The sequence below is a fragment of the Sciurus vulgaris genome, assembly GCF_902686455.1.
Source record: "Sciurus vulgaris genome assembly, chromosome: 11".
NCBI classification, from domain to species: domain Eukaryota; kingdom Metazoa; phylum Chordata; class Mammalia; order Rodentia; family Sciuridae; genus Sciurus; species Sciurus vulgaris.
This window is the reverse complement of record NC_136472.1, coordinates 37047649-37073973: the sequence shown is the minus strand read 5'-3', so window position 1 is coordinate 37073973 and position 26325 is coordinate 37047649. Positions and strand designations below refer to the sequence as shown.

At 40.6% G+C, this 26325-nt stretch overlaps 1 protein-coding gene and 1 pseudogene across 9 annotated transcripts in view; one reads left to right on the top strand and one right to left on the bottom strand.

Annotated features, from left to right (window-relative positions):
* Positions 1–12203: 12203 nt before the first annotated feature.
* The window catches only part of TRIM44 (tripartite motif containing 44), a 132927-nt gene continuing 118805 nt past the window's right edge, over positions 12204–26325 (top strand). For 2 of the 8 annotated variants that reach the window (XM_079104405.1, XM_079104406.1), the window contains exon 1: positions 12212–13562. In XM_079104405.1, the coding sequence (XP_078960531.1) occupies positions 12897–13562 (666 nt within the window). In that variant the 5' untranslated portion in view covers positions 12212–12896. Of the gene's footprint in view, positions 13563–26325 lie in introns of all 8 variants that reach the window. The other 6 variants (XR_013757780.1, XM_079104408.1, XM_079104402.1 and 3 more) reach the window with 5 other exon arrangements.
* On the bottom strand, positions 23573–24606 carry LOC306640840 (lipid droplet assembly factor 1-like; annotated as a pseudogene). The gene has a single exon. The product of its transcript is annotated as a lipid droplet assembly factor 1-like (transcript).

Sequence of the window (26325 nt, the reverse complement as noted above, 5' to 3'; positions counted from 1 at the left end):
TCCTTCTTACATTGTATCACTCTGCCTCCTCTGCCTCCCACTTGCATTTTTGAGAGCGCTTTGATTACATTGGACACAAGGACGTTCTAGTACAATCTTCCTATTACCTTAATTTCATCTGCAACCTTAATTCCCCTTTGCCCATAGCAACATATTTACAGGTTCTGAGGACTGGGATATGGACATCTTTGCGGGGCCATTACTCCACATACCATATTAGGTTATATATTTTTATTAATAATAGCAAGCATTTGTGAGAGCCTCGTATGTGTGAGGCTCTGCTAGCTGAGCACTCTCCATGCCTTCTCTGCTTTTATCTTCACAATAACCCAATAAAGCCAGAGCCATTATAGTTCTAATTTTAAACATGCCAAAGCAAAGGTTTAAAAGACCTGCCCAAGATCACTAATCTAATAATTGACAGGGATTTGAACCCAAGACCATTTTCCAGGCCTCCTGATGGCTAGACTATATAATTAGAGGTGGCAAGCTTATCTTTAGGAGCAGATGAACTTGGATGAGGAACAGAGGTTCTGAGTAAAAGTTCAGGAGTAACTTAAATTGAAGTGGCTTTTGGTGGATGGTTTTATAGTAAAATACCCACTTGAATTATTTTTCTTGCCTTATCAGAATAGCTTATTCCAAGAAAGGGGTAGGTCAATAAAACTGAAAAAACAAAGGATGGAGCCTCAGGCAGGACTAGATTAAGGACTTGTGAACTTATCAAGAATCGATTATCTTTTTTTTTCCTCTTGGGTCTCCCTTCCTCAGATCTTTCTTCCTCTTGACTCTTCAAGCCAGCAGGATGGTAACAAAATGGTCACAGCAGCTGCAGCTGCTACCTCCTCTCAGCTTTTAGGTCCAGCGGGAGAGGGGGGAGGGTGAAAAAAAGGGTGTAGGGAAATCACATTGTCTCTCATTGGCTCTGCTAGAGTCCCTGGTCCATCTCTGAAGTGGCTACCATGGCCAAGTGAGTGCATGGTGATACTGAGTGCTGGCTTCCATGCTCTTTCCTGGTGTCAGGAATGGAGTCAGCATCTTAGAACCTCAGAGCCAGGCGAGTGTGGGGAAGACGTTTGGGACATGAGTAACAGACTGACTTATTTTTAGGGATTTATTATCTCCCATAACAAGAAGCCCAGAGGCTGACAGTTTTGGACTGGATAAATCTGAAGCTTATACTGCCAGTGGGCTGGGTGCTCCTTTAGGTTATCCCCGTGGTCACAGACGGCTTCCCCACAACAAGATTCTAAAGCAGGAAGGAAGGAAAGGGGTGTCTTTCTTACCTACGTCTCTCTTTCTCTCTTGCTCTCTCAGTATCAGAGATAAACTTAGGAGAGCTTAACCACTGAGCAGATCCCCAGTCTTTGTTTGAATTTTGTATTTTATTTAGAGACAGGGTCTCACTGGGTTGCTTAGGGCCTAGCTGAGTTGCTGAGGCTGGCTTTGAACTGATGATCCTTCTGCCTCAGCCTCCTGAGCCACTGGGATTACAGGCGTGTACCACCACTCCCAACACAAGTCTCTTTCTTATGTTCAAGAGAGAAAATATTTTCCAGGAGACCCCCATGAGACGTGTCCTGATGCTTCGCTGGCCAGAGCAGGTCACATGTACACCTCAAAACCAACTACTGGCAAAAGTGGATGGGAAAAAAAAAAAAAAAGTGGATGCAATTCTCACGAGCTACTTCACTCTATGATGGTTCGCGCCCTAGGACTGAGAAGATTAATATCTAAATATACAGATAAATCAGAGTTCTGTTCATAAAGAAGAATGAGGGATGACAGTTGAGTTGTAACCAGCATGTCTGGAGGGAAACAGGAAATTTTGGTTACCAGAAGGAGGCTGAGGGGACATTGGGTGGCAGAAACAAAAGATGTCTATTGGAGCTAAACTGAGAACAGAGAAGGTGTCAAGGACTGGAGCATACTAGGCACTCCATGGGGAATTCACAGAGCCCAGAAACTAGATGGAGAAGGGTGATTGCTGCAGAGCTTTAGGTTCAAATACGGACCCTCGGAACCAAAATGTACCACGCAGATTGTGGTAACTGCTCTAACAATGGTCCCAACAATGCTCCCCATCCTGCATGCCCTGTTATAACATAACTTTGAAAGGCTGCATGAGGTGAGCCTTCCCCCTTTCCTTGAATCTTGACTGGACTCAGACTTGCTTTGACAAATACTCTACGGTGAACATTATACTGTGTGACAGCTCTTCTAGGCCCTAAGAAACCATGAAGGTTCCCTTCTGTCCTCTGGAAAGCCAGCTGGACTTGTGAAGAAGTGGAGATTCCCCAACTGTAGGGCTTGTGCAGTAAGACAATGAGGGTAGAGGATGTGAGGACACACAGAGGAGGGTTGAGCTGCCAAACAGTCTGCCAAGTGTGTGAGTGACACCATTTGGGATGTTCCAGGCCAATCAAAAGCAGCCATGTGATCGGCCCCACCCAACACCACATAGAGCAGAAGAACCACCCAGCCGAGCCCGAACAATTTATAAGGTCTTTAGAAACAGTGAATCACTATTGTGCATGGCATACAAATGGAGAACAGGAACAGGAATCAGCTACTCCAGTTCATTTAGTGCTTAGCTGAAGAGCCAGCAAAATTAAAGCCTTGGACATAGTCACAGAGTTAAGTACAGGTAGGGCAAGGGAAGAAGTCCGATTTCTACATTCTCAGTCCACCACACTGTCCTTAACCTGGTACAACTATTCCTATGCAGACAAAATGGGTGCACTTGTAACTTTCATTGATGTACCTGTAAAGTAATAAGTCACACTGAATGAGTGTTTATTATAAGCTTGGCACAGAGCTAAATACATTATCTCATTTAATCCTCACAATGAGTCTGTAATGTAGGTCTGATAAGACCCCCACATATTTCATATGAGATAACAGATTCAAGCATTTAAATAATGTGTTTAGAGTTTCCTGGCCAAGTAGCAGTGGAGCCAGGGTTCAAATTCAGAAGTGCAGGTTCTGAACTGCTTGCACATTAGCCACCATGATATACAGCTTCTGCTGACTCACAGGGCATTTTCACAGCAGATTGAGTTTTTCTTTCTTGCATGATGAAGTGATTCCATTCAGCCCAACTCTCCTCACGTCTTAAATGTGCCTTAGGGTGGATATAGATTTCAGGATGAAGCCAGAGTTGATCTGTTTGGATCACTTGAAGAGTTTTTCTTTATTGAACATTTGCTCTGAGTCACTAGGACTCGTTCTGAGGAAGGAAGGAAGAAAGTCTTGGGTTTTCATCTCTCATAAGAGCTACATTCAAGCACTTCCCACCTCCCCCCACACACTGTCCTCTCCACATTAGGATTCATGGACTCCTCTCATGCTTAAATTACCCATGAAGTGAAGGATGAGAATTGTAGGGTTGTGGTTTAGCAAATTTGTACAGTCTTGCTGAGCAGGAGGTGGGTAGGGAAAAGGAAGGAAAGAAAAATGGAAAAGAAGGGATAAACAGAAGGGGAGTTGGACCCTCAAAAGGCAAAATATCAATCTTGGAGGGTGATTTGGGGACTAGAAATCTAGGACTGCCTCTTGTCACCTTCATGGGACAACTGTACGTGACCATTTACACAGAATGGTTCTGGTCTATAGTTAGTGTCCTGGGGTTATGGTCAATAGTGCTGTTTTCATTTTCAGAGTATCTCAATTTGGACGACAAGTCCTTGACCATCCCGTCAATCCTGTTTCACTCAGCTTTCCACTTCAGGTTTTAAGGAAGAGAGCCAGATACTAGACGGCTGTCGTAAGTGCCGAGGACTCTGGGGTCAACAGACACAGCTCCTTTCCCAAGGAGCTCACTACACAGGAGAGGAGGCACACAATAGCTTTCTGATTTATGAAGCACAACAGCAGGCAAGGCAGGGCACAGTGGTAGGCAACAGGCAGGGGAAGAGATGAAGCAGCCATGCTTGGAGGTATGGCAAGGTGGCTTGGTTTAGGGAAGCATAGTAATCAATGACTTCCAATGCCCAGATGCAAAGCAACATCCCCACCCCCACATTATTTTTCATAAAAGGATCATCTTATATTTTATTTTTTCCAAAGTACTTCATTTTATGAAATGATCTACTGGTTGGTTATTTATTTATTTATTTATGCCAGGGATTGAGCCCAGGGGCATGCAACCTCTGAGCCACATCCCCAGCCCTGTTTATTTTTTATTTTGAGACAGGGTCTTGCTAAGTTACTGAGGTTAGCCTTGAACTTGCAATCCTCCTGCCTCAGCCTCCCAAGCTGCTGGGATTACAGGAATGCACCACAGTGTCCAGCTGGTTACCTCATTTTAAATGAAAGAAATTATCATCTAAGGAAGAAAGTGAAAGAGAGAAAGAGAGAAATGTGATTGCCAAAAGGGTATGATCTGATGCTAAAAGACTGAGTAGGGAGACCCAGCAAGGCCTGTCTGTTCGGATTCTCCTTGGTATCTCTGTATAGCATTCAGTCCTTCCAAGTATGAGAGGCAAGACCCCTTGTGAGTAGTGTGTGTGGGGGGGGTATGATCTCTATCAGATAAGGTAGGTCAGAGAATTTCTTTATCATCAACTCTAAGACAGAAAGGCAGGAGGAAGATTATATTTTTAGAACTTATGACCTGCCAAAGGGAAGAGAAATCCTAGTTTCTAAGCCTGCCTTGCAGAGGAAAAGAAGCAGGTGAGAGGACAGCAGGGAAAGGTTCACTCCTGAGGCCTGTAGAACCCCAACATTATAACAAAAGATTATCTTTCACCTTTATTGATGTGAAGTTGTTCCAAAGCTACTTTAGGAACCAAGGGAAAATGACCAAATACTCTAACCTTGTTGTTCTAGTCAGGAAAGAGCTGCAGAAGGAATGAGACAGGAACTTCAGATGAAATACTCACATACACACACACACACACACACACACACACACACACACACACACACACACACTCACAATCTCATACAGAGGGCCAAGCAGAAATGGAATAAGGTCAACTCATCCTGGAAATACAAATGTGCTAGCAACACTTCTGGGGTTTTGTGCACCCTCAGAGCCTGCAAGAGCACCTTGTCCCCAGAAAGTAGTCAATACTGAGTGAGTGAATGGCCCACCCTGAAAGTCCTTGTTCTTAACCCTCATCCCACTTTATCTGAAGAGGCTGACTCAAGAGATTCCAGGATGGCTACCTCCTCCACTCCCACTCCTCTATTATCTGGTCATTGCAGTCCAAATGACTTCTATGGCAAAATATTTTCTTAAAACCTTTTTTTGAAAGGTTTCAGGAAACATAATAGGGGAAATATGTTGCCTGTCAACCACCCCTGACTCTCCACTCTTAATTGCCACCAAATGGTACTGATGATGGTACTGCTCATCAAATAAATTTCTTCATTCATGGTTGGGATTATAAATTGAGTCAGGCTATTGAGAAAATGGTCTCAATCCATAGAGAAAAACAAAGTTGGATTCCAACCTCAAACCAGACGCCAAGGTGAAATGTAGATGTGAAGGGTAAAACTATTAAAATAAAAGATGTTGGAGCACATAGTTATGATCTTGGGGTGGAGAATGACTTCTTAAACAGAGTGGATTTGACTATATGAAAACATAACATCTCTTTTCAAAAATTACACCACTGTAGACAATGTTAGTAGGTGACAGATTAAGAAAAGTTATTTTCAATGTGTAGAATTGATCACAGTTATATCTAGAAGGTACAAGAAAATGCTGCAAAGACAATAATAAAATAACAGAGGGCTGGGGAGATAGCTCAGTTGGTAGAGCGCTTGCCTTGCAAGCACAGGGCCCTGGGTTCGATCCCCAGCACCGCAAAAAAAAAAAAAAAAAAAAAGAAAAAGAGAACTCAATGAAAAATAGGAAGAATTACCAATTGTTATTTACATAAGAAGAGAATAAAGAGCTGTTCATCTTTATTAATAATTGAAGACACTAAAAAATAAAGCCACAATGAGTTTTCACATTATATCCATTAGATTGACAAAAGTTAAAAAGGTAGATGACACCAAATGCTGTCAAAGAGTGGATATTCAAGGAATTTTGTTTTTTTCAGTATTAAGGATTGAACTCAGGGGTGTTCTATCACTGAGCTGCATTTCCAGCTCATTCTCTCATTCTTTCTCTCTTTCTTTCTTTTTTAAAAATTGAGACAGTGTCTCACTAAGTTTCCCAGGCTGGCCTTGAATTTGCAATCCTCCTGCCTCAGCCTCCCAAGTAGCTGTAACACCTCCCAAGTAGGTGTAAGGCATACCACCATGCCTGACAGATATCCAAGATTTTAACAATCATAGCATTATGTGAACAAATAAATCAGAGCTGGGCTCACCTGTAGTCCTAGCAGTTCGGGAGGCTAAGGCAAGAGGATCGGAAGGTTAAAACCAGCCTCAGCAATTTAGTGAGGCCCTAAGCAACTTAGTGAGACCCTGTATTGAAATTTTAAAAAGGGCTGGGGATGTTGCTCAGTGATTAAGCACCCCTGTCTTCAATCCCTAGTACCATAAATAAATAAACAAATAAATAAATGAACCAGAGAATATTCTTTAGTGCCATAATTACACAAAGTTGAACACATGCATACACAAGAGAAATCATCTTAAAAGGTATACACACATGTACATACGTATATTACACACATATATTTATCAAGCACATTAAAGATAGTTTCTGTGGGAGGAAGAGTTGGGAATGGAATGGAGTTTGGAAATAAAGGAGACATTAAAAAAAATTAAATAAGATGAAATAAGAGGGGCGCCTTACCTGAACTAGGGACAGATTTTGATCTGAATGGTATGATTCACTGGCCTATCTGCACCGAAGTTCCAAAATAAATCAATAAATAGAAGGAACAAGCCTCAGGGAGATTTTCCGTCATAAACCCTGATTTACAAGGGCAGTGCACCAACCGCTGAAATACAAAGTCTCTAATTAGTTCCAGTCCAGAGGTGACTGCTTTTCCAACTGGAGTCAGAGGAAGGCAACTTTAGGGATTTTCCTCACTCCCAAAGAGTGCTGATCTCACAGATGATTAAGTGTCTGCCTTCGTTCTTTGCAGCCCACTCAGATAAAAGCAAAGACCACCCCTAAGAAAGCATTTCCAAGGAGACGAGTTTGAAAAAACATCATTTTGACAAAAAGAATTAGCATCATCCAGGGGTTAGGGAGCTGGTTTGAAGACTGGGAAGGAAGTCAGAGATTGACTCACAATTGACTGAATGTTCTTTTAAATAATTCTCTCCCTCCCTGTAGTTTTCACACTGGTAAAGTGGAAGCATCCACTAGCAGGGAATTTGTAGAACGCATCCAAAGAAAACTGAAACAAGTATCAAGGGAATCTTTAGAATTCTTGTGGTGATTGAAATAATGGTTATGAAAATAGGTATCTTTAGCAAGTAACAGAATAAATGAATGTCATGAAAATATCTTGATCAGAGCTTATCTACAGTTATCGTTGCAGATGTTTATTGTTTAAAGGGGAAAGTGTTTAGTGGCTTATAATATTACCAAGCAGTGAACCATTGTAAGCACTGAATGAACATGTTTAGAAGAATGTGGGGCCAAGGAATTATTTTGTGTATCCATCTCTAGCAGGCTTCTGAGGAAGAGAGTCAGGTCTAGCCTTAAAGGTTTCATTCTTTATATTTTGGCAGGACTGGGATGGGCTGGGAGATATCATATTTCATTGCACTGACATAATAGGATAAGATGCTAGCTAATATGATAACAGCATGAGATGAGATTTAGATGATCTCAGGGGCTTGTTGGGGAAAATGAAATCAGTCACTAAAGTGACAGTATAATTACACAAGAATGGGATTGGCTGAGGGGGTGCATATACCTTCCCCAAAGCAGTGGGTTTTGAAATTCCATTCTGTTCTCTGTTCATCTCTAATGTTTTTCTAAAATTAATTGTTCTATGCTGTGAATCTTACTAAACTCAACTCTTTTCTGGAACAGGTGAAGGGGATAGAAATTGATTTCACAGCTGGTAAGAAAAGATGGGCAAAGTTGCTGGTAAGCAGTTTGGCAATCTATTTGTCCCATCAATGAATATGGTAAGATGGAGTCAGAGAGACCTGAGTTTGAATTCCAACTCTCTTACTTCTGGTTGGGTACCCTTAAATGAGCTTTTTCACCTCTCTGAACCTATGATTCATCATTTGGACAGGGTTCAAATATCTAAAGATTTAAGAGCTAATATCCACATAACAGCAGATCTTTGTTTATTTAGAAATAACCATTGGTTCCTGGGAGTCCCACATACATTGGCAAAGCAGTCAAAGCTGCAAAGTGCTGTTTTTCCACATCTGCTTCCTACTGAGCATTCTTGGAGATGCCTTACAGATGTTCCTAAGCACAGCCAGAAGACAATGCTAATGCCAAGTGTGGTGATCAGTCCCCCCATGATGACCAATGTTTTGGGGTATTTTGTAAGGCAGCGATAGACCACAAATACAGAGTTCATCATAAAGTGAGGTTCTCTCATACCACAACACTGAGGTGTTGGAATGGCTTTGGAACTGGGCAGTGGAGGGACTTTGAGGAGAATGTTAGTGGAAGTCCAGAGTCTTGAAGAAACTCTTAGTTCAACCCTGATGTTCTTTGAGAAAGCTACAGGGGAGGGCTTAGTAGAAAATGGGAAAAATATTATTGGAAAGTGGAGGAAAGGGGAGATTGTTATGCAGAGGCAGAAGCTTAGTAACACTGTTAACTGCAGTCATGTGGAAATGTGTAGTAGTTAAGGACATTTCTTGGTAGGGTAGGTTTTTGTTGTTCGTTTAGCAGTGCTGTGGATGGACCCCAGGGTCTTGTGTTAGGCAAGGGTTTGACCATTGAACTATATCCCCAGTCCTCCTGGTAGAGCTTTAAAAATACTGGCTATGTCTTCTTGCTAATTATATCAAAATGTGAAAAGAAAAGAGAATCATCTAAAAGAAGGACTTAGAAAAGGAAGGAAAGAAAGAGAATCTAGAACCTGATAGGTTCAAAAATTCCCAGCTTCTCTGCATGGCAAATGATGCTAAAACAAAGAAATGGTTTCCAACCATAGATAAACTCCAGGATGCTACCAGGAAAACATAATCAAATGGTGAAGTGAGAGTATGGTTGTAAACCCCTTTGTTTAGACCTCAAAAAGGTCTATAGAGTTGATTCAGGGAATCATTCAAACACGGGCTTTCAAAGATGGCTTAGGGTGTTGTGCCTTAGCAGTTTGAGCAGAGGGACTCTTCCTAGCAGAGAAAAACTTATCTTGAAGAGATTGGTGGATATCAGTTTTGTCCAATAAGTGAACTCAATTAGATTTACAGGAGACTTAAAAAGTTTTAAAGGTATTACATTGTACTCTGTGTGTCCATGTGACACAAAATGAAAATGAACTTTGGACTCCCTAAATTCTGGAAAGAAGCAAACTGACAAAACTACACAGCAAATGTGTGCTTCTTTTTTTTTTTTTTTTTTTTGCAGTGCTGGGGATCGAACCCAGGGCCTTGTGTTTGCAAGGCAAGCACTCTACCGACTGAGTTATCTCCCCAGCCCATGTTATACTTTTAATACAAAAGAAAAGGATGACTCAGAGAATGGAACCAATGAGTCCAAAGGGTGAAGTCAAGAACCATGGAGAGTCATTCCCATGCAAGAGCAGATCTGAGATGAATCAAGGAAATTCCATTATGTATCAAACTGGATTTAAGGATTCTAGGGCTGGGTAACTCTTCAGATAATCCTATCTTTCCTCCTTTTTGAAAAAGAATGTTTTCCCCAGCTATCCAAGGCCTGTCCCACCATGACACTTTGGGATTGTGGGAGACAGAGTTATAAAAATGAAGAGGAATTACACTTGAGGAGTTGTACTTTTACAACTAGGAGACTTATCTCTGTACTCAAAACAAATTAAAGTGACAAGATTCTGGATTAATGACATAATGGGTGAAGATTTTGGGGGTCCTTGGGAAATGAGAGTGATTTACATTGAGAGATACACAAATCATTGAAGATCAAAGGGCAGACTGTGGTATCTAGCCTCAAAGGTAGCCCCTTTGGCATTTGTGCCCTTGTGTGATTTCTTCCCACACTGGATAGAAGTGACCTTGGTAACTATCACTAAGCTGTGTTGGAAATAATGATATGTAATTTGAGTTTAGGTCATATAAGACATAGCACCTGCCATCTTGTAGTCTCTTGCATCCAGGGTTTTGGAAGAATTCAACTGTTATGTCACTAGGACACTAGTGACAATAGTGACTTTCTATAGTCCTATAGAAAGTGGTGAGGCCTCTTGCTAACAGCCATGTGTGTGACCACACCGGAAGCAAATCTTGTCTTTACAGAATACCCTTCAAGCAACTATGACCTACTCAACATCTTTACTGAAATCTCTTGGGAGATACTAAGCCAGAGATACCCAGCTAAACTACGCCCAGATTTCTGGATCACAGAAACTGTGTGAGGTAATATTTAGTTTTAAGCTGCTACATTTTGAGATAATTTTCTATGCAAGGGGTCCATCTCTGGATGTTCCCAAAGATTCCAAATTTTGAGGAAATTGGATGGTTCTGATTTCTAAGTAGAAGGGTATAGAAGACTCGCCTCGTTGATTTTGGCACACAATGAAACCAGAACTTTCTGGGAACCCTTTCTAATAGTTTCATCAGCTTCTGTCTCGAAGATCCTCTTCACAGAGTGCTCAAACAAGGATTGTAAAGTGTCAGATCAGAACTGCACAGTATTATATTTTAATTCTGTCAGGTTATGATTAAGAAGAAACAATGACAACAAGCCTCTCCTTCCTCTTACCAAAGATCCTGAATATACAAATGTCCTCTCAAGACTTTAAAAAATTATTTTCAGCCAAGTGAGGTGGCACACACCCAGAGTTCCATAGTCTCAGCCCTTGGAAGGCTGAGGCAAGAGGACTGCTTGAGCCCAGGAGTTCAAGACCAACCTGAACAAAATAATGAGACCCTGTCTCAAAAAATATATTTTAATTTATTTTCGTTACAAAAAGATTTCCTAAATGCAATAACATCATGGATGTAAAGGCTAAATTGCTTCCTGTTTAACCTGGGGAAGGAGATGGAAATAAGCAAGGAATATTATTCACTAAATATACTAATGCTGGTGTTTGAGTTGGCATTGGTTGCATTATTTTTTCCAGAATGGTGCATCAATACTTGTTTCAAATGCAGACATAGAAATAATCTTCAGAGAAATGAACTGAAGGAAAAAAAACTATATGAAATTGGAACAAAACAAACCTAATGTTCTTTTGCATTTAGAATTGTTCTGAGGTTTGAAAAAACTTCTAAAAAATAAATACCTAACAAAATCTGCTAAAAGATTAACCATACATTATCCATGGGGATACTCCTTGTACCCTAATACTTTTAAGAAGCTCATCTGGAAATCCTATCTTAAAATTATCTAAGAAAATCAATGAAAAACTGACACCAATCCATTCTCCTCCATTCTTATTAATCATATCCTCCCCTTATGTAAAAAGGCCTTTTTCTCTCTCAAATACAAAAAAAAAAAAAAAAAAAGAAAGAAAAGAAAAGAAAAAAATCCTCTGTCAATGAAGAGATATCAATAAAAACAAGCAGCTGGACAAACACACTCTATATATTTAGAATACATTTCAAAAACTCCAAAGGGCCATTGTGAGCACTAACTATAATTTGTGCAAAAACAATAAAGCTTAATGAACACTCTACAGTGCAGGCACCTTTACAGGAATCCACAAAACAACCCCATGAGGTAGCTGTTACTATTGTTTGACTTTTACAAAGCTTTTCTTTCTTTTTTTAAAGATGAAAAACAAAATGATGAATTAACTTGAGTATGATCACAATACTGATTAAGTAGTGGTCCTAGGATTTGGAAGCCCTGGGCAATAGGTCTTCTAAAACCAGTCTTTCACAAAGATTTGGCACTTTAGTCCTTTCTCTTGGAATCCAGTGTGAATCTAGAGGGACTCCTTTCATAAAGAAGTGAAGGAGTGCAGCCTGACACTCTCACTGGACAAATACTCTCTCCCTACCTTCCTTCACCTAACATCTCAGTCTAACCCGGTAGTCTCTTAGAAAAAGGGTCTGGGCCCCTAGGAGGCAGGAATGCAAACAGACTTTGCAAACATTTGCTTGCACAGCCTGACTCTGAGATTCCCTGGGCCTTGGAGAACAAACACAGCCCTTCTGGAGCACGGTGGAAATCCCGAGGGGTCAGGTGCAGTCTGGTAAACAACACGGTCCTGGCACCCTGCAGAACACCTGGGGCTGTCCTTGGCAGGAGAAAGACCGAAGTCCACCCGGACCCCGGACTAGAGATTTGGAGGGAAGGCTGACACCTCCCCGGAGGGAGCGGGGGAGGCGGGGCCCAACGCCCGCCCCCCGCAGTCAGCGCGAGACCGCAGGCATCCTCCTCCTTCCCGGGATGCTGCGATCCCGAGTGGCGGAGCTGAGCCCCGCGGGAAAAGCAGAAAAGGGCCATTGCCACTTTAAGTGACTCAGGAAGTGAAAGGAGGACGCCTGACGGTGAGAGGAAAGTGGAACCGGGGCGGCGCGGGCCGGCGGCGGCCGCGATCTCGCCGGGCAGCTGAGGCCAAGCCGCGCGCGGCGCAGCGCGGGGGCCGACGGGGCGCGAGCGGCCGCGCCGGAAGTGCGGGCGGCAGAGGAAGCGCAGCGCAGCGCCCGGCGAGCAGGCCGAGCCGGCGGGGAGGCCCTGTGCTCGCGGCCCGGCGGGGGCTGCCGCGGCCCCAGGCCCCGCTCCCGGACGCCGCGCGGCCCAGCCGGGCGGCGAATCCCGCGGAGGGGACCCCAGTGCCGCGGAGGGGAAGCGAGGAGGCCGCGCCAAGGGGAGGCGGCGAGCCCGCAGGCCTCGGCCGCGTCACAGCACCCACATGGCCTCCGGAGTGGGCGCGGCCTTCGAGGAGCTGCCTCACGACGGCACGTGTGACGAGTGCGAGCCCGACGAGGCTCCGGGGGCCGAGGAAGTGTGCCGAGAATGCGGCTTCTGCTACTGCCGCCGCCACGCCGAGGCGCACAGGCAGAAGTTCCTCAGTCACCACCTGGCCGAGTACATCCATGGCGCCCAGGCCTGGACCTCGAGAGCCGGCGGGGAGGGGGCGGGGAAGGAAGAGGTCGGGGCCAAGGTGGAGCAGGCCGGGGAGGTAGAAAGCGAGGCGGGGGAAGAGAGCGAGTCTGAGGAGGACAGTGAGTCGGAGGAAGAGAGCGAGACGGAGGAAGAGAGCGAGGACGAGAGCGACGAAGAGAGTGAAGAGGACAGTGAGGAGGAAATGGAGGATGAGCAGGAAAGCGAGGCCGAGGAAGACAACCAAGAAGGAGAGTCTGAGGCGGAAGGAGAAACCGAGGCAGAAAGCGAATTTGACCCGGAAATAGAAATGGAAGCAGAGAGAGTGGCCAAGAGGAAGTGTCCAGACCATGGGCTTGACCTGAGCACCTATTGCCAGGAAGATAGGCAGCTCATCTGTGTCCTGTGCCCGGTCATTGGGGCTCACCAGGGCCACCAGCTCTCCACCCTAGATGAAGCCTTCGAAGAACTAAGAGTAAGTATTGGGCACTGAGCGCTTAGTCCTAGGGGTCAGGACAGCAGGGTTTCAATTGAGATGACCCAACCGTGACTACATTGACTTGTCCCTCAAAAGCTGGCCTGGCTATTCAGCTTGTTGGGAGTGATTCTTATTCAGCCCTTTTTGGTTGAACAACTTTGAGAATCACATGAAAGTATGGACTTTAACCTGAAAAAAAAAAAAAAATACTTGTACATGCAAAATCTAGGATATAATTTCTGAAAAGTTACAAGCCTCTGGTCTCTGGATCCCAGGCAAAGTATTCCTTGAAAGTTTTTGATACCACTTTGGCCGGTCTCCTGAGCATCACCATTGTTAAAATGAGTGCTTTGACAGAGTTCTTGTTAAGGGGATCTCTGCCTACTTAAAAATAGGAAACCATGATTTTGTCAAATGAATCCAAGTGGTGATTTCTCTGGAAGGAAGATGCCCTAGGGTAGTGATTTTCATGACTTGATATGGGTCTTTTAGGTTCTTTTTTTCTTGCTGCTTTTAGGTTCTTGTGTGAAATTTAGGAGGAGAGAAATAAGGGCCAAGGCTCAATGGAGTAGGAATGAAGGTTCTCAGGTTCTCTATCTGGGCTTTTAATTATCTTGGACCTTGCTGGCACCCTAACAACAGTGTTAGTAAATATTTGTTGAAGGAATGAATTTGCAAGTGTATTTGTGTTGTGGATGCTTACAATAAGCAAGAGAAACTCTGATGCTAAACAAGTTGAGAAGTTTGTGTGATCACCATTAAGTGATCAGTACCATTTTTGGTACTAGGAATTGCACCCAGTGGAGCAATTTTAATAATGAATATCCCTTGTATTGAGGTTTTTCCTTTCTTGTTCCTATTATTATAAAGTACACATTCAGAAAGTGTGTAAAAACATGCACAGTAATAATTATAGAGCAGATGGTGATATAACCTCAACCCAGGTAAGAAGTAGAATATTACTAGCAATATTGACACCACTCATACCATTTTCCAGTTAAAACCATCTCTCTCCCCAATAGGTAACTATTATGCTGACTTTGGGGTAGTATCCTTGCTTATCTTTATTCTTTTACCACATATGTATGCATTCCTAAATTTATTTGAACTTGACACTACCATGTTTTTATTATGCACTCTTTTGAGTTTTTCTTCATTTTTTAAATGTTTGCGAGATTCATCCATTGAGTGTGGTTCATTTTCATTGTATTGAAGCCCTTTTTATGAATATGCCACAGGTACTTATTCTGTCAAAAATGAACATTTTTGGAGCTTTGGACTGTTACAGTGTAGTTATAAACATTCTTGTTTATGTGTTTTGGTATATGGTTACTTGTATTATTTAAATGGACTGTGAATCTAGGAGTGAAATTGCTGGGTCACAGACTATGCCTATCTTCAGTAGTACTAGGTGCTACCAACAGTTTTCCAAAGTGGTTGTACCAATTTGCACCATCATGAAGAGTATGAGTTCTTATTGCTCTATATCTTCACCACTACTTGCTGTTACAGAGTTTCTAATTTTCGTCAATCTCATGGGTATTTAATGAATGGTATCTTACTGTGGTTTTTTTCATTTGCATTTCTCTGGTTACTTATGACTTTGAGTATCTTTTGTATTTCCTCTTTTTGTAAACTACCCAGTCATTTCTATTAGATCATGTATCTTTTTTTCTCATTAATTTCCAGGTGTTTTCCAAGTATTTTTTTTTTTTTTTTTACTTTTTTGTTTAAATGTGTTTCAAATATCTTCTAATTTGTGTCTTTTTTTAAAACTTGTTCCTTGAATGCAGATTTTAACATGCTAAGATTTACCAATACTTTTTGTTTACAGTTTGTGCTTTTTTGATCTTATTCAACTTAGTGTCGATTTTTGTTTAACAGAAGTAGGGGTCAGTTTCCCATGTAGTTAATCAGTTGCTCTAGCACCATTTATTGAAAAGAACACCTTTGGCCAGATGTGGTGTTACATATCTGTAATCCCAGTGACTTCCAAGGCTGAGGCAGGAGATTTGTAAGTTCGAGGCTAGCCACCAGGGGAACTTAGCAGGACCTTGTCTTAAAAAAAAAAAAAAAAAAAAAAAAAAAAAAAAAAAAAAAAAAAAAAAAACACGAAATTTAACTCAGTGGTAGAGCACCTGTGTTCAGTCCCAGTATTGCCAATAAATAAGTAAATAAAATTAAAAATGCTCTTTATATAACGATCTGCTTTTCCATCTGTTATGTCAAGTATTTTGTAAGCATATTTCTTGGCTCTTCTGTACCATTGTAGTATATTCCTCTGTGAACAAGATGTTTTCTCAGTTACCATAGCTTTTAATACCTTTTTAATATCTGGTGAGCAGGTCCTTCTACTTTTGTTCTTCTACCAGTGTCTCAGCCAGCCTCGTTCTTTTTTTTTTTTTTTTCAGTAGGGGTCGGTACAGGGGATTGAATTCAGGGGCACTAAACCACAGAGCCACATCCCCAGCCCCATTTTGCATTTTATTTAGAGAAAGGGTCTTACTGAGTTGCTTAGTGCCTCTTATTTGCTTAGGCTGGCTTTGAACTCTCAATCCTCCGGTCTCAGCTCCTGGGCCGCTGGGATTATAGGCCTACAGCACCACACCTGGTTCAGCCAGCCTTATAGTAGAATAGTACTCTAAAAATTTTTTTTTTTTCAGGGGCTGGGCTATAGCTCAGTTGGTAGAGTGCTTGCATGTTCAAGGCCCTGTGGTCAATCTCACACACACACACACACACACACAATTTTTTTTTTTTTTCAGGACTTTTTGGGGGTATTTTTTGAGTGTTGTATTGAATTTATTAACCAATATAGGGAGAATGAATACCATTACAATAAGAAGTCTTCTGATCCATTTCTTTAGGTTTTATTGCTTCTCAATAATATTTTTATAATTTTTTCCCTGAAAGAGCCTTTACATTGTGAAGTTTATTTTTAACTATTTCATAATCTTATAGTATTGTAAAAATTTTGATTTTTGTTTTCTAATTATGTATAGGAATTTGATTAACTTTTCCATATTGGTTTTCATATTAAGCTATCTGCTAAATTCTCTTACAATTTCTAAGTATTTGTAGAGTCATTCTACATATGTGATTGTATTATCTGGGAAGATGGGCAATTTTTGTTTCTTTACAATCATAATACCTGTTATTTGCTTTTTCTTGCCTCACTATCTGGATCGGTCAGCGTTGAATAGATGTGATAATGGATATTCTGGCCTTGTTCCTTATGTAGGGATAATTTAAATTTCACAAATAAGTGTGATTTTTTTAATAGTTTTTAATAGACATGTTTCATCAGATTAAGAAGATTCTCTTAGCCCTAGTTTGCTAAGTTTTTCTTACATATTGAATATCAAATGATTTTTCTGCATCTGTTGGGATGATCATCTAATTTTACTTTTATCTCTGAAGCGTCTGTCCCTTTGCTTCTTCCACCAGCTGTTGGTAACCACTTTTATTAATTCTTTTATAAATTCAAGTGTTACTTTTTGCACACAGAAGTGTGTGCATATGTATATGGCTTTACTTCCACCTCTTCATTTGTATTTTTAGTTATTATGTTTTATGATTAAATCAACCTTGCATTTCTGGGATATATTTGACTCAGTTTGGTCATGATGAAGTATCATTATGTTTTGGGATTTTATTTATTAATAATTTATACAGTATTTCCTTTTCATTATATTTATAGGAGAGATTGGCCTGTAAAATTTTTTTTTTTCTTTTGGCAGTGGGGATTGAACTCAGAGGGGCTTAGGGCCTAATTAAATCTCTGAGGCTGGCCTGGAACTTGTGATCCTCCTACCTCAGTCTCCTAACTCACTAGGATTGCAGGCAGGTGCCACAGCACCTGGCAGGTGTTCTTTTTTGTACTGTTCTCATGAGATCTTGCTGTCAAGGATGTGTTGGCCTCATAGTCTAAAATGGGGTATAATGTTTCTGCCATTTTCTCTCAATGTTCTAGAATTATTTTTGTAAGATTGGGATATTTCTTCCTAAAAGTTTCATAGAATTGACCACATCTGGGCCTTTTCTTCTTCTTCTTCTTCTTTTTTTTTTTTTTTGGCAGTGCTGGGGGTTGATCCCTGGGCCTAGAGCATGCTAGGCAAGTGCTCTATCACTTTGCTAAATCCTCAGTCCAATCTGGATCATTTATCTGTTTTTCATTATGTAGCTATCCTCTGTATTCCTTTAGAGCAGTAATCATGTTGATTTGTAATCTGCCTCTGATAATTCCAATATGTGAAGCATTCATATAGTTCTTTCTGCTGGTGTTTCTGATTTTTTTTCTTTGAAGTTATTTCTTTTATGCATGTGTGTGTGTGTGTTTGTTTGCTTAATTATATATGTATTTTATGCTTGACTGAGTAACTGAGTTGCCTTTAAAATATTATTTGTGGGCACAGGGCACAGTAGAACATTTCTGTAATCCCAGCAACTCAGGACACTGAGGTAGGAGGATAGCAAGTTTGAGGCCAACTTCAGTGACTTAGCAAGACCCTCAGCAACATAGAGAGACTATCTCAAAATAAAAATGTATTGGGGATGTAGCTCAGTAGTAAAGGGCCCCTGCATTTAATTTCCAATAAAAACAAAACAAAAAAACAAACAAAAAACACCAAAAAATCTATGGGGCTCCTGAAGACTTGAATGAAACTGTAATCTTCAAGAGAAGATTTTAGCTTGCTTTTCTGGAGGTCTGAGAGTACACCTTACTTAGAACTCCCTTAAACTGAATTAGTTTCTAGAGGTTTCTTAGACCAGATTTTCAGGAAGGCCTTTCCAGGGTTACAATCTCTTATTTTTCTTCATTCCTTCTCTGTTTTGTTCAGCTTCAAAATACTCCCTCAGGTTCTTGGAGGTTTAGATAATGGCAAGTTTACTTTTAGTTTGCCTTTACTCTGAATTTTACTCTTTGGCAGGGGTGGAAAGGTGGAGAGTTTCAAGTCTATTATGGAAAGAATCTTCTTTAAATGTCCAACTCCGAGCTTGCCTTGAGCTTTGCTTTCTATTACTGCTTTCTCCCCTCCCACCTCACCTTCCACCCCTAGCCAAATGCAGTCCATTTTCTGGGGTCCAATAAATATCTTCAGATCTAGAGCTACTTCTTGTAACTCTGCTTATTCTAACATTGGAACAATTACTAAATAAACTGTAGATCTTACTGAATTTCACCTTTTTTCCCTGATGAGTTCTGTATTCACATCCTATCCAAGATCTCACATTACATTTAAAAATTGTTGATGACCTTATTAGTTTTGGGGAGTGTTAGCCAGGTATTATGTAGCATATTCCTTAATTCAGATTTGTTTGATATTTTCTCTTTGGTTAAACTGTAATTATGGGTTTTGTGAAAGAATATAATGCCCTTTTATGCTTTTTTTCACTTAGCAATATTTCCTTGAAATCACTCCAAAAATTTGCTCCTCCCTTCTTCCCTCCCTCTCTTGCAGCTGCAAATGCTTTATTATATATTATTCATTAAATTAAGAGATCATGCTTTTCAACTTTGCATTGTTGATTGGTTACTTCTACCTCTGAGAATGGGTCCATTGGGACAAAGGAATTCATCTAGTTTATGGATTTAGTCATATGAAAATTCTCATATCATCAAGGGAGTTTTCATTTAGAGCTACATTTATTGAATTTTTTGTTGTTAAACAGCAAAGGTATAAACAGTACTCTTGACCAGTAGTTCTCCCTCTTTTTTTTTTTTTTTTTTTTTTCTTTTTGTGGTAGTGGAGATTGCTCCCAAGGCTTTGGGCATTCTAGGCAACTACTATACCACTGAGCTACATCCCCAGCCTCTTGATCGATAGTTTTAAAAAAAAATTATTTTGAACATAATCTACATAAGGAAAAATGTATTTTAATTATGACCTTGTTCATACCCCTTATGCATGTACATATCTTAGATAACTCAAATGGAACACTATTTACTTGGCTGCCTATGATGTGTTCTATTTCTGTTGTGTTCTATTCAAAATTCTAGATCCTCCCACTACATTGATTTCATGGCACACTATGATCATGTCCTGTGGTTTGAAAAACACTTGTCTAGTTCACCCTAAAATCATCTGAAGAAAAGGAAGAGTCTTATAAAATGGCAAAGGGAGAGGTGGTTGGCAAAATGCAGCAGATCTGTACCATCTGAAGAGTTCTTAACATGGCCTTGTTGTGAATATATTCAAAGGTTTAGAAGCTATACCACTCTTGCTTTTGAGTTTGCTTTTAAGTCATATTTGGGGAGAAGAATAGGTAAGTGATATTGGGAACAACTGTATGGGGAAGTGGCGTCATTGAGGGGGTACTGATAGCAGTAGCAGGATAGTTGGAAGGATGTAGGTATATGCCCAGAACAACTGACTCCAGAGGTAGAGGTATGCTGTATTGTATCCCATAGTGGTCAGTGATGTTTGTGGTAGGGAAAAGGTTAAAGGGGTACTGTAGTATACCTATTCATATATTTTTATTTCTTCTAATGTTCTTAAAGGATATAGTACACTTTTTAATTAGAGCATGAAGAATTGGCTACACAGTTGTTTGACAAGTGTCTTATTTATTCAAAATGAGACAAAAAAGCTAAGACTTAAGGTGAAGGGGTGACTTGGTATCATTAATTGGAGCTACCCCTAAATGGTTCTCGGAGGCATGAAACTCTGGGATTCCCCACTTCAGTCTAACATTCAAAATGTACTTTCTTAACCTGTCATGTGTCTTGGAAATGGACAGGACAGGCAGTGCCCTGATTTTTCTGGAGTTTACCCTCTAGTATGGGAGAAACAGTAGTTGTGGATGATAATATGTACTATGAAAACAGTAAGTCATGGTGTTGAAAGAGTGAGTGGTGTGGCAGGTATGGAAGGCATCTCTGACCATTTAACATTTGGGCAGAGACCTGAATTATAAATTCTTGCAAAGATTGAGGGAAACCACCTATTGTGTTATCATTCAGTGGTGCTTACAAAGTCCTACGATTTTATTTGTAGCAGAGACAATTGGTTTGGTACGTAAACTTCTTAGAAAGATTAATCCATGAGAGAATGACATTGTTCTAGCAACTGTGATGCACTGTTAGCACAGACAAGTACTCTGACAGAATCTGCACTTATGGGGATCCATTATACAGTCAGATTTTTCAGGGGATTCAATATTGACAGTGATGGAACTTTGTTAAAGACTACAGGGCCTCTGCAGGGTTAGGTGGAGTAGGAAAAATCATTGAATTATGTCATGTTAAGGGTCTGGACTCTTCTCCAATCTTGTTTTTTTTTTTGTTTTTTTTTGTTTTGTTTTTCTTTTCTTATTCCTGGCTGGAAATTGAACCCAGGGCCTTGTACATGCTAGGCAGGTGCTCTACCACAGAGCCCCTTCAACAATCTTAACTATTGACATTATATTTTATAATCTAGAAATTTTTTTTAAAGTCTGGGAGCATAGAGGTTAAGGCAGAAAGGATGGTGAATGGAGGTGAACTTCAGTGTTGGGTGGACAGCAAGAAAGCCACTATGGGATAAAGTGGAGTGAAAGGAATAGGAGGTGGGAACAGTAAACTGTTTCTCAGTCTTGACTCCACATTTGAATAACCTGTGGATGGGAATTGTTTAAAGAGTAACTGTTTGTTTCCATTCTAGCCAATCAAATAAAAATCTCTGAAGATGGAACTCAGGCATATGTGTATATATTTAAATAAACTCTAACTTTAGAATTGTTTTAAATTTACAGCAGAATTGCAGAAATAACTTAGAGAATTCCCATATGCTGAATGCTTTTTCCCCTGTTAACATCTTACCTTAATGTGATACATTTATTATAATTAATAATCAATATTGATATATTATTAACCACAGTTCATAATTTATTCATATTTCCTTAGTTTTCCCCCAGTGTCCCTTTTCTGTTCTAGGAGTTCACCCAGGATACCACATTATGTTTAGTCACCATATCTTCTAAGGCTCATCTTGGTTTTGACAGCTTCTCAGATTTTGCTTATTTTGATGACCTTGTTGGTTATGATCAGATATTTTGTTGAATGGCTCCCTATTGGATTGGAATGTCTTGTGTTCTTTTCATGGTTCAACAAGGTTATTAATTATTATTATTATTATTATTATTATTATTATCATTATTTTGGTTCTGGGGTTCGAACCCAGGGGTGCTTTACCACTGAGCTACATCCTCAGCTCTAATTTTTAAAATTTTTGTGACAGAGTCTTGCCAAGTTGCTGAGAATCTCCCTAAGTTGCCAAGGCTGGCCTTAAACTTGTAATCCTCTTACCTTAGCCTCCCAAGTCACTATGATTACAGGCATGTGCTATGTGCCTGGTTATAAATTTTTAGGAAGACTAGCACAGTATTAAGTTCTGTACTATTAACATGACTTCTCACTGACACTATCTTGAGAGACAGGATCTTCTCAGGTTCTGAAATTTCTGACCCTCTTCTCTAAGGTATCCTGTGAATAGTGATCAGATGCACTAGTCTGAAAATGTCTCTTTGCCTTTCCCTTATTCACTTTTATTTATTTCTTTTAGCACAGTCTGATTCAGGAACAGTGATTAAAAATAATATTACTAGCTAGCACCTATTTACTATTGTGTGCAGGCATTTTTAAGTGCATTGTACATATTAACTTTCTTAATCCTCATGACAACCCTAGATGTGCATTCTCTTATTATATCTATTTTACAAAAGAGGAAACTGAGGCATAAGAGAGGTTAGGTACTTGTCCAAGGTCATACAGTTGGAGATTGGCAGAGCTTAGCCTAGGGTTTGAACATCCCACTTTTAGGGAAAAGACGTGGGTTTTTCATGCTTGTTCTCCCAAGACACCAGTGACTTCTTTTTTTTTTCTCTTTCTTGACCTTCCAATTAAAATAGAACGAGTTGACAGGTATTTTATACAGTTACCCAATTGATTTTCAGAGTAAGGTTGCTGATATATTTAGCTTATTATTAGGTTCCTCTGGAGTTAAAGTACTGTGTACCTTTGACACGAACCTTTTGACCACAACATTCTACATCGAAATTTCCCTGCCTTCCTGCCCATTAGTATACCCAGTTCAGTTTGGGATGACAGCTCAGTTTTATGCACTTAACTCCTGTTGGTTGTTTCAGTATCCAAAACAGGGACTGAGCTTGTCATGTGGTAAGGAGGAGTAAAGATGTTCCTGGCTCTCTCAGAACAGGAGACAGAGTATAGACAAAGAATCTGAAACCAAAAGCTTTGATTCGGATGTGGAATAGAGATAAGAACAGTATGAGAAATAGAAGTCCTAACCCTGAAGAAGTAGATCGTACTACTTGTGTGTGCATGTGTATGTATGTATATATGTATCATTGTGATAGGGATCAAGCCAACATGGCAGGGAGGGGGATAACAATTGATGCCCTTTTTAGATGTCAGAAAAGTAATCAAGAATGAAAAAACCAAAATACTCCAAATATATTAAAGGCTTAACCATAATTTATGGCAGATAAGCATATGGCAATGACTTTGATGTATACTATAGTGTGCTAGATAATTCTTATTGAACGTTTAATTATATATTAAACTCATTTCAGATGTGTTTAACTAGTTTTCTTTTAATCAGCTAGTAATCTGTTTTTAGCTTCAATAATAGTATTACAGGAAACTCCATTGTAATACAATACATCCGAACTGTAACCTATAGTTGGCTTCACTTTCAGAGACGTTTTTTTTTAGTTAATTTTATTCATCTCAGTTTTTTTTTTTTTTTGAAATCACACAGGATATTTTATTTTTACTTTGTAGTCCTTTCACTTTTTTTTTTTTTTTTAAAGAAATGGCTGAATAGGACAAGTTCTTTAAAATAATACAAAAATATCAATCAAATATGTAAAAAGTCAATAGCACTTAACAGTGCTCAACAGTAACAGTGGAAACTATACCTTTAGACTTTTTCAAAAAGACTTCTGGCCACAAAGTTAAGTTTGGATTCTTCCAACTCTTAAGAGGCCCCTATTCCCAAATGTCGTTGTTCTTTGTGATAAAAAGCAAATAAGGCAGAAGAGCTGGGGGGTTTTTTGGATTTTTTTTTTTTTTTCTCCTTTTGTTTCAAATGAGTGAAAAACAGCTTCCCTTGTTTCAAAAAGGAAAACAAACACCCTCAAAAATAATTCACTATTACCCCCAGTTGGGACTCTGGACATAAACCGTGAGGCTCTGGGGTCATGTGGCCAGAGCCCAGATCCCTGCCAAGGTCAAATCTGCACACAGGGAGAAGCCACACTGTCCACCCCAGGATTTTACACACAGTGAGTGGAAAGGCCAGAGGACACATCTATGGGGTGCCTGAATGTCCAGCCCCTCCTGAGCCATAATCCCAAGGGGCAAGTGTGACCCAACAGCTTTCTCAAGATGCTGGAGAAGCCTGTGGTTCTGATGGCCGGTCATTCCTGGTAGAACCCTTCGAAGTCTGCAGCCTTCATAGCCAGCTGACAGTCAGGGCTGGGGTTCTGCTGTGTCAGCAGCCTGGGAGAAAACCAGAAGCTGATGAGGCTGGATATCACCATGTAGGACGCCATGATTGTCACCGGCATTGTGACTGATACAAAGCCCAAGCCACAGAGGACACAAAGCAGTGAGAGGCCACCCACAGAAATGACCAGTCCTTCCAGTAATATGACCCCCACAAGGGCAGCCAAGGAGGTGAACACCACGAGGAGCAGGAAAATCCCAACAGGGACACAGCTGACACAGCAATGAACACCAGCAGTGAGGGCCAGAAAGGGATGCCTGTAGATACTGACCCACTGGAGACTTCGTGAAGGCAACCACCTTTGAGTTATTCTGGAAAGACTCTAGCAGCAAAGATAGCTTCCTCTGCAGCTCCTGCAAGTCCTTTAAGGTACTCGGGGACTCCTCTTTGGCCATCCTGGAGCTCTCTTCAGTCTCTTTGGGGATTAATCCTCCTATTGATAAGTTCTCCAGTGTAGCGTGCTGTCCAGTCGCTCATGTTGCCCAGATGCTTGCCATCGCTGGGGCTGGTGTTGCGCTGCACCTGCCGCGCCCGCTTTTGCCACCCCATGGTTCCGTTCGGACCCCCTCATCCTTTCGCCGCCCCATGGTTCCGTTCGGACCCCCTCATCTCAGTTTTTGAGCACTTACTTTGGTGAGCTGTATAGCACATACTGAAAAGAATAAGAAGAGGTTCCTGCTTTAGAAAGCTTACAGCCTAGCAAGAATGGTAGTCTTTTGTGTTAAGTATTAGAGGAGAGGCACAGCAATATGATATGTGACTTTAGAGAAAAGAAAAAATAATTTATGTCAGAGGGTATGGAACCAGGAATAGTTTCTTGGAGGAAGTGGTATTTGACATAGGTTTTAGAAAGATGGGTAAGACTGGGTGCAGTGGCACATGCCTGAAATTCCGGCAGCTGGGAGGCTGAGGCAGAAGAATCACAAGTTGTTGTTTTTTTTTTCTTCCCATTTTTTTTTTTATTAAAAATTATAAATTTACATAGGGCAATGTTGTTTGATTCATTCTGTTATTTTTTCCCTTCCCCCCACCCCCACCCCTCTTTTTCCTATATACAGTCCTTCCTTCCTCCATTCTTACGACCATCCTTATCCCTAACCCTATACCTAACCCTAACCCTAACACTAACCCGTCCTCCCCCCATTATATGTCCTCATCTGCTTATCAGCGAGATCATTTGTCCTTTAGTTTTTTGAGACTGGCTTATCTCACTTAGCATGATATCCTCCAATTTCATCCATTTGCCTGCAAATGCCATAATTTTATCATTCTTTATGGCTGAGTAATATTCCATTGTATATATATATATACCACAGTTTCTTTATCCATTCATCAATTGAAGGACATCTAGGTTGGTTCCACAATCTGGCTATTGTGAATTGAGCAGCTGTGAACATTGATGTGGCTGTATCTCTGTAGTATACTGATTTTAAGTCCTTTGGATACAGGCCAAGGAGTGGGATAGCTGGGTCAAATGGTGGTTCCATTCCAAGCTTTCTGAGGAATCTCCATACTGCTTTCCAGAGTGGCTGCACTAATTTGCAACCCCACCAGCAATGTATGAGTGTACCTTTTTCCCCGCATCCTCGCCAACACCTATTTTTGCTTGTGTTCTTGATAATCGCCATTCTAATTGGGGTGAGATGAAATCTTAGGGTAGTTTTCATTTGCATTTCTCTTATTACTAGAGATGTTGAACATTTTTTCATATATCTGTTGATTGCTTGTACATCTTCTTCTGTGAAGTGTCTGTTCATTTCCTTAGCCCATTTGTTGATTGGACTATTTGTATTCTTGGTGTAGAGTTTTTTGAGTTCTTTATAGATTCTGGAAATTAGCGCTCTATCTGAAGTATGATTGGCAAAGATATTCTCCCACTCTGTAGGCTCTCTCTTCACATTACTGATAGTTTCCTTTGCTGAGAGAAAGCTTTTTAGTTTGAATCTATCCCAGTTGTTGATTCTTGCTTTTATTTCTTGTGCTTATGGGAGTCCTGTTAAGGAAGTCTGATCCTAAGCCAACAAGTTGAAGGTTTGGACCTACTTTTACTTCTATAAGATCCAGGGTCTCTGGTCTGATTCCGAAGTCCTTAATCCATTTTGAGTTTAGTTTTGTGCAGGGTGAGAGATAGGGGTTTAATTTCATTCTGTTGCATATGGATTTCCAGTTTTCCCAGCACCATTTGTTGAAGAGGCTATCTTTTCTCCATTGCATATTTTTGGCACCTTTGTCTAGTATGAGAAAATTGT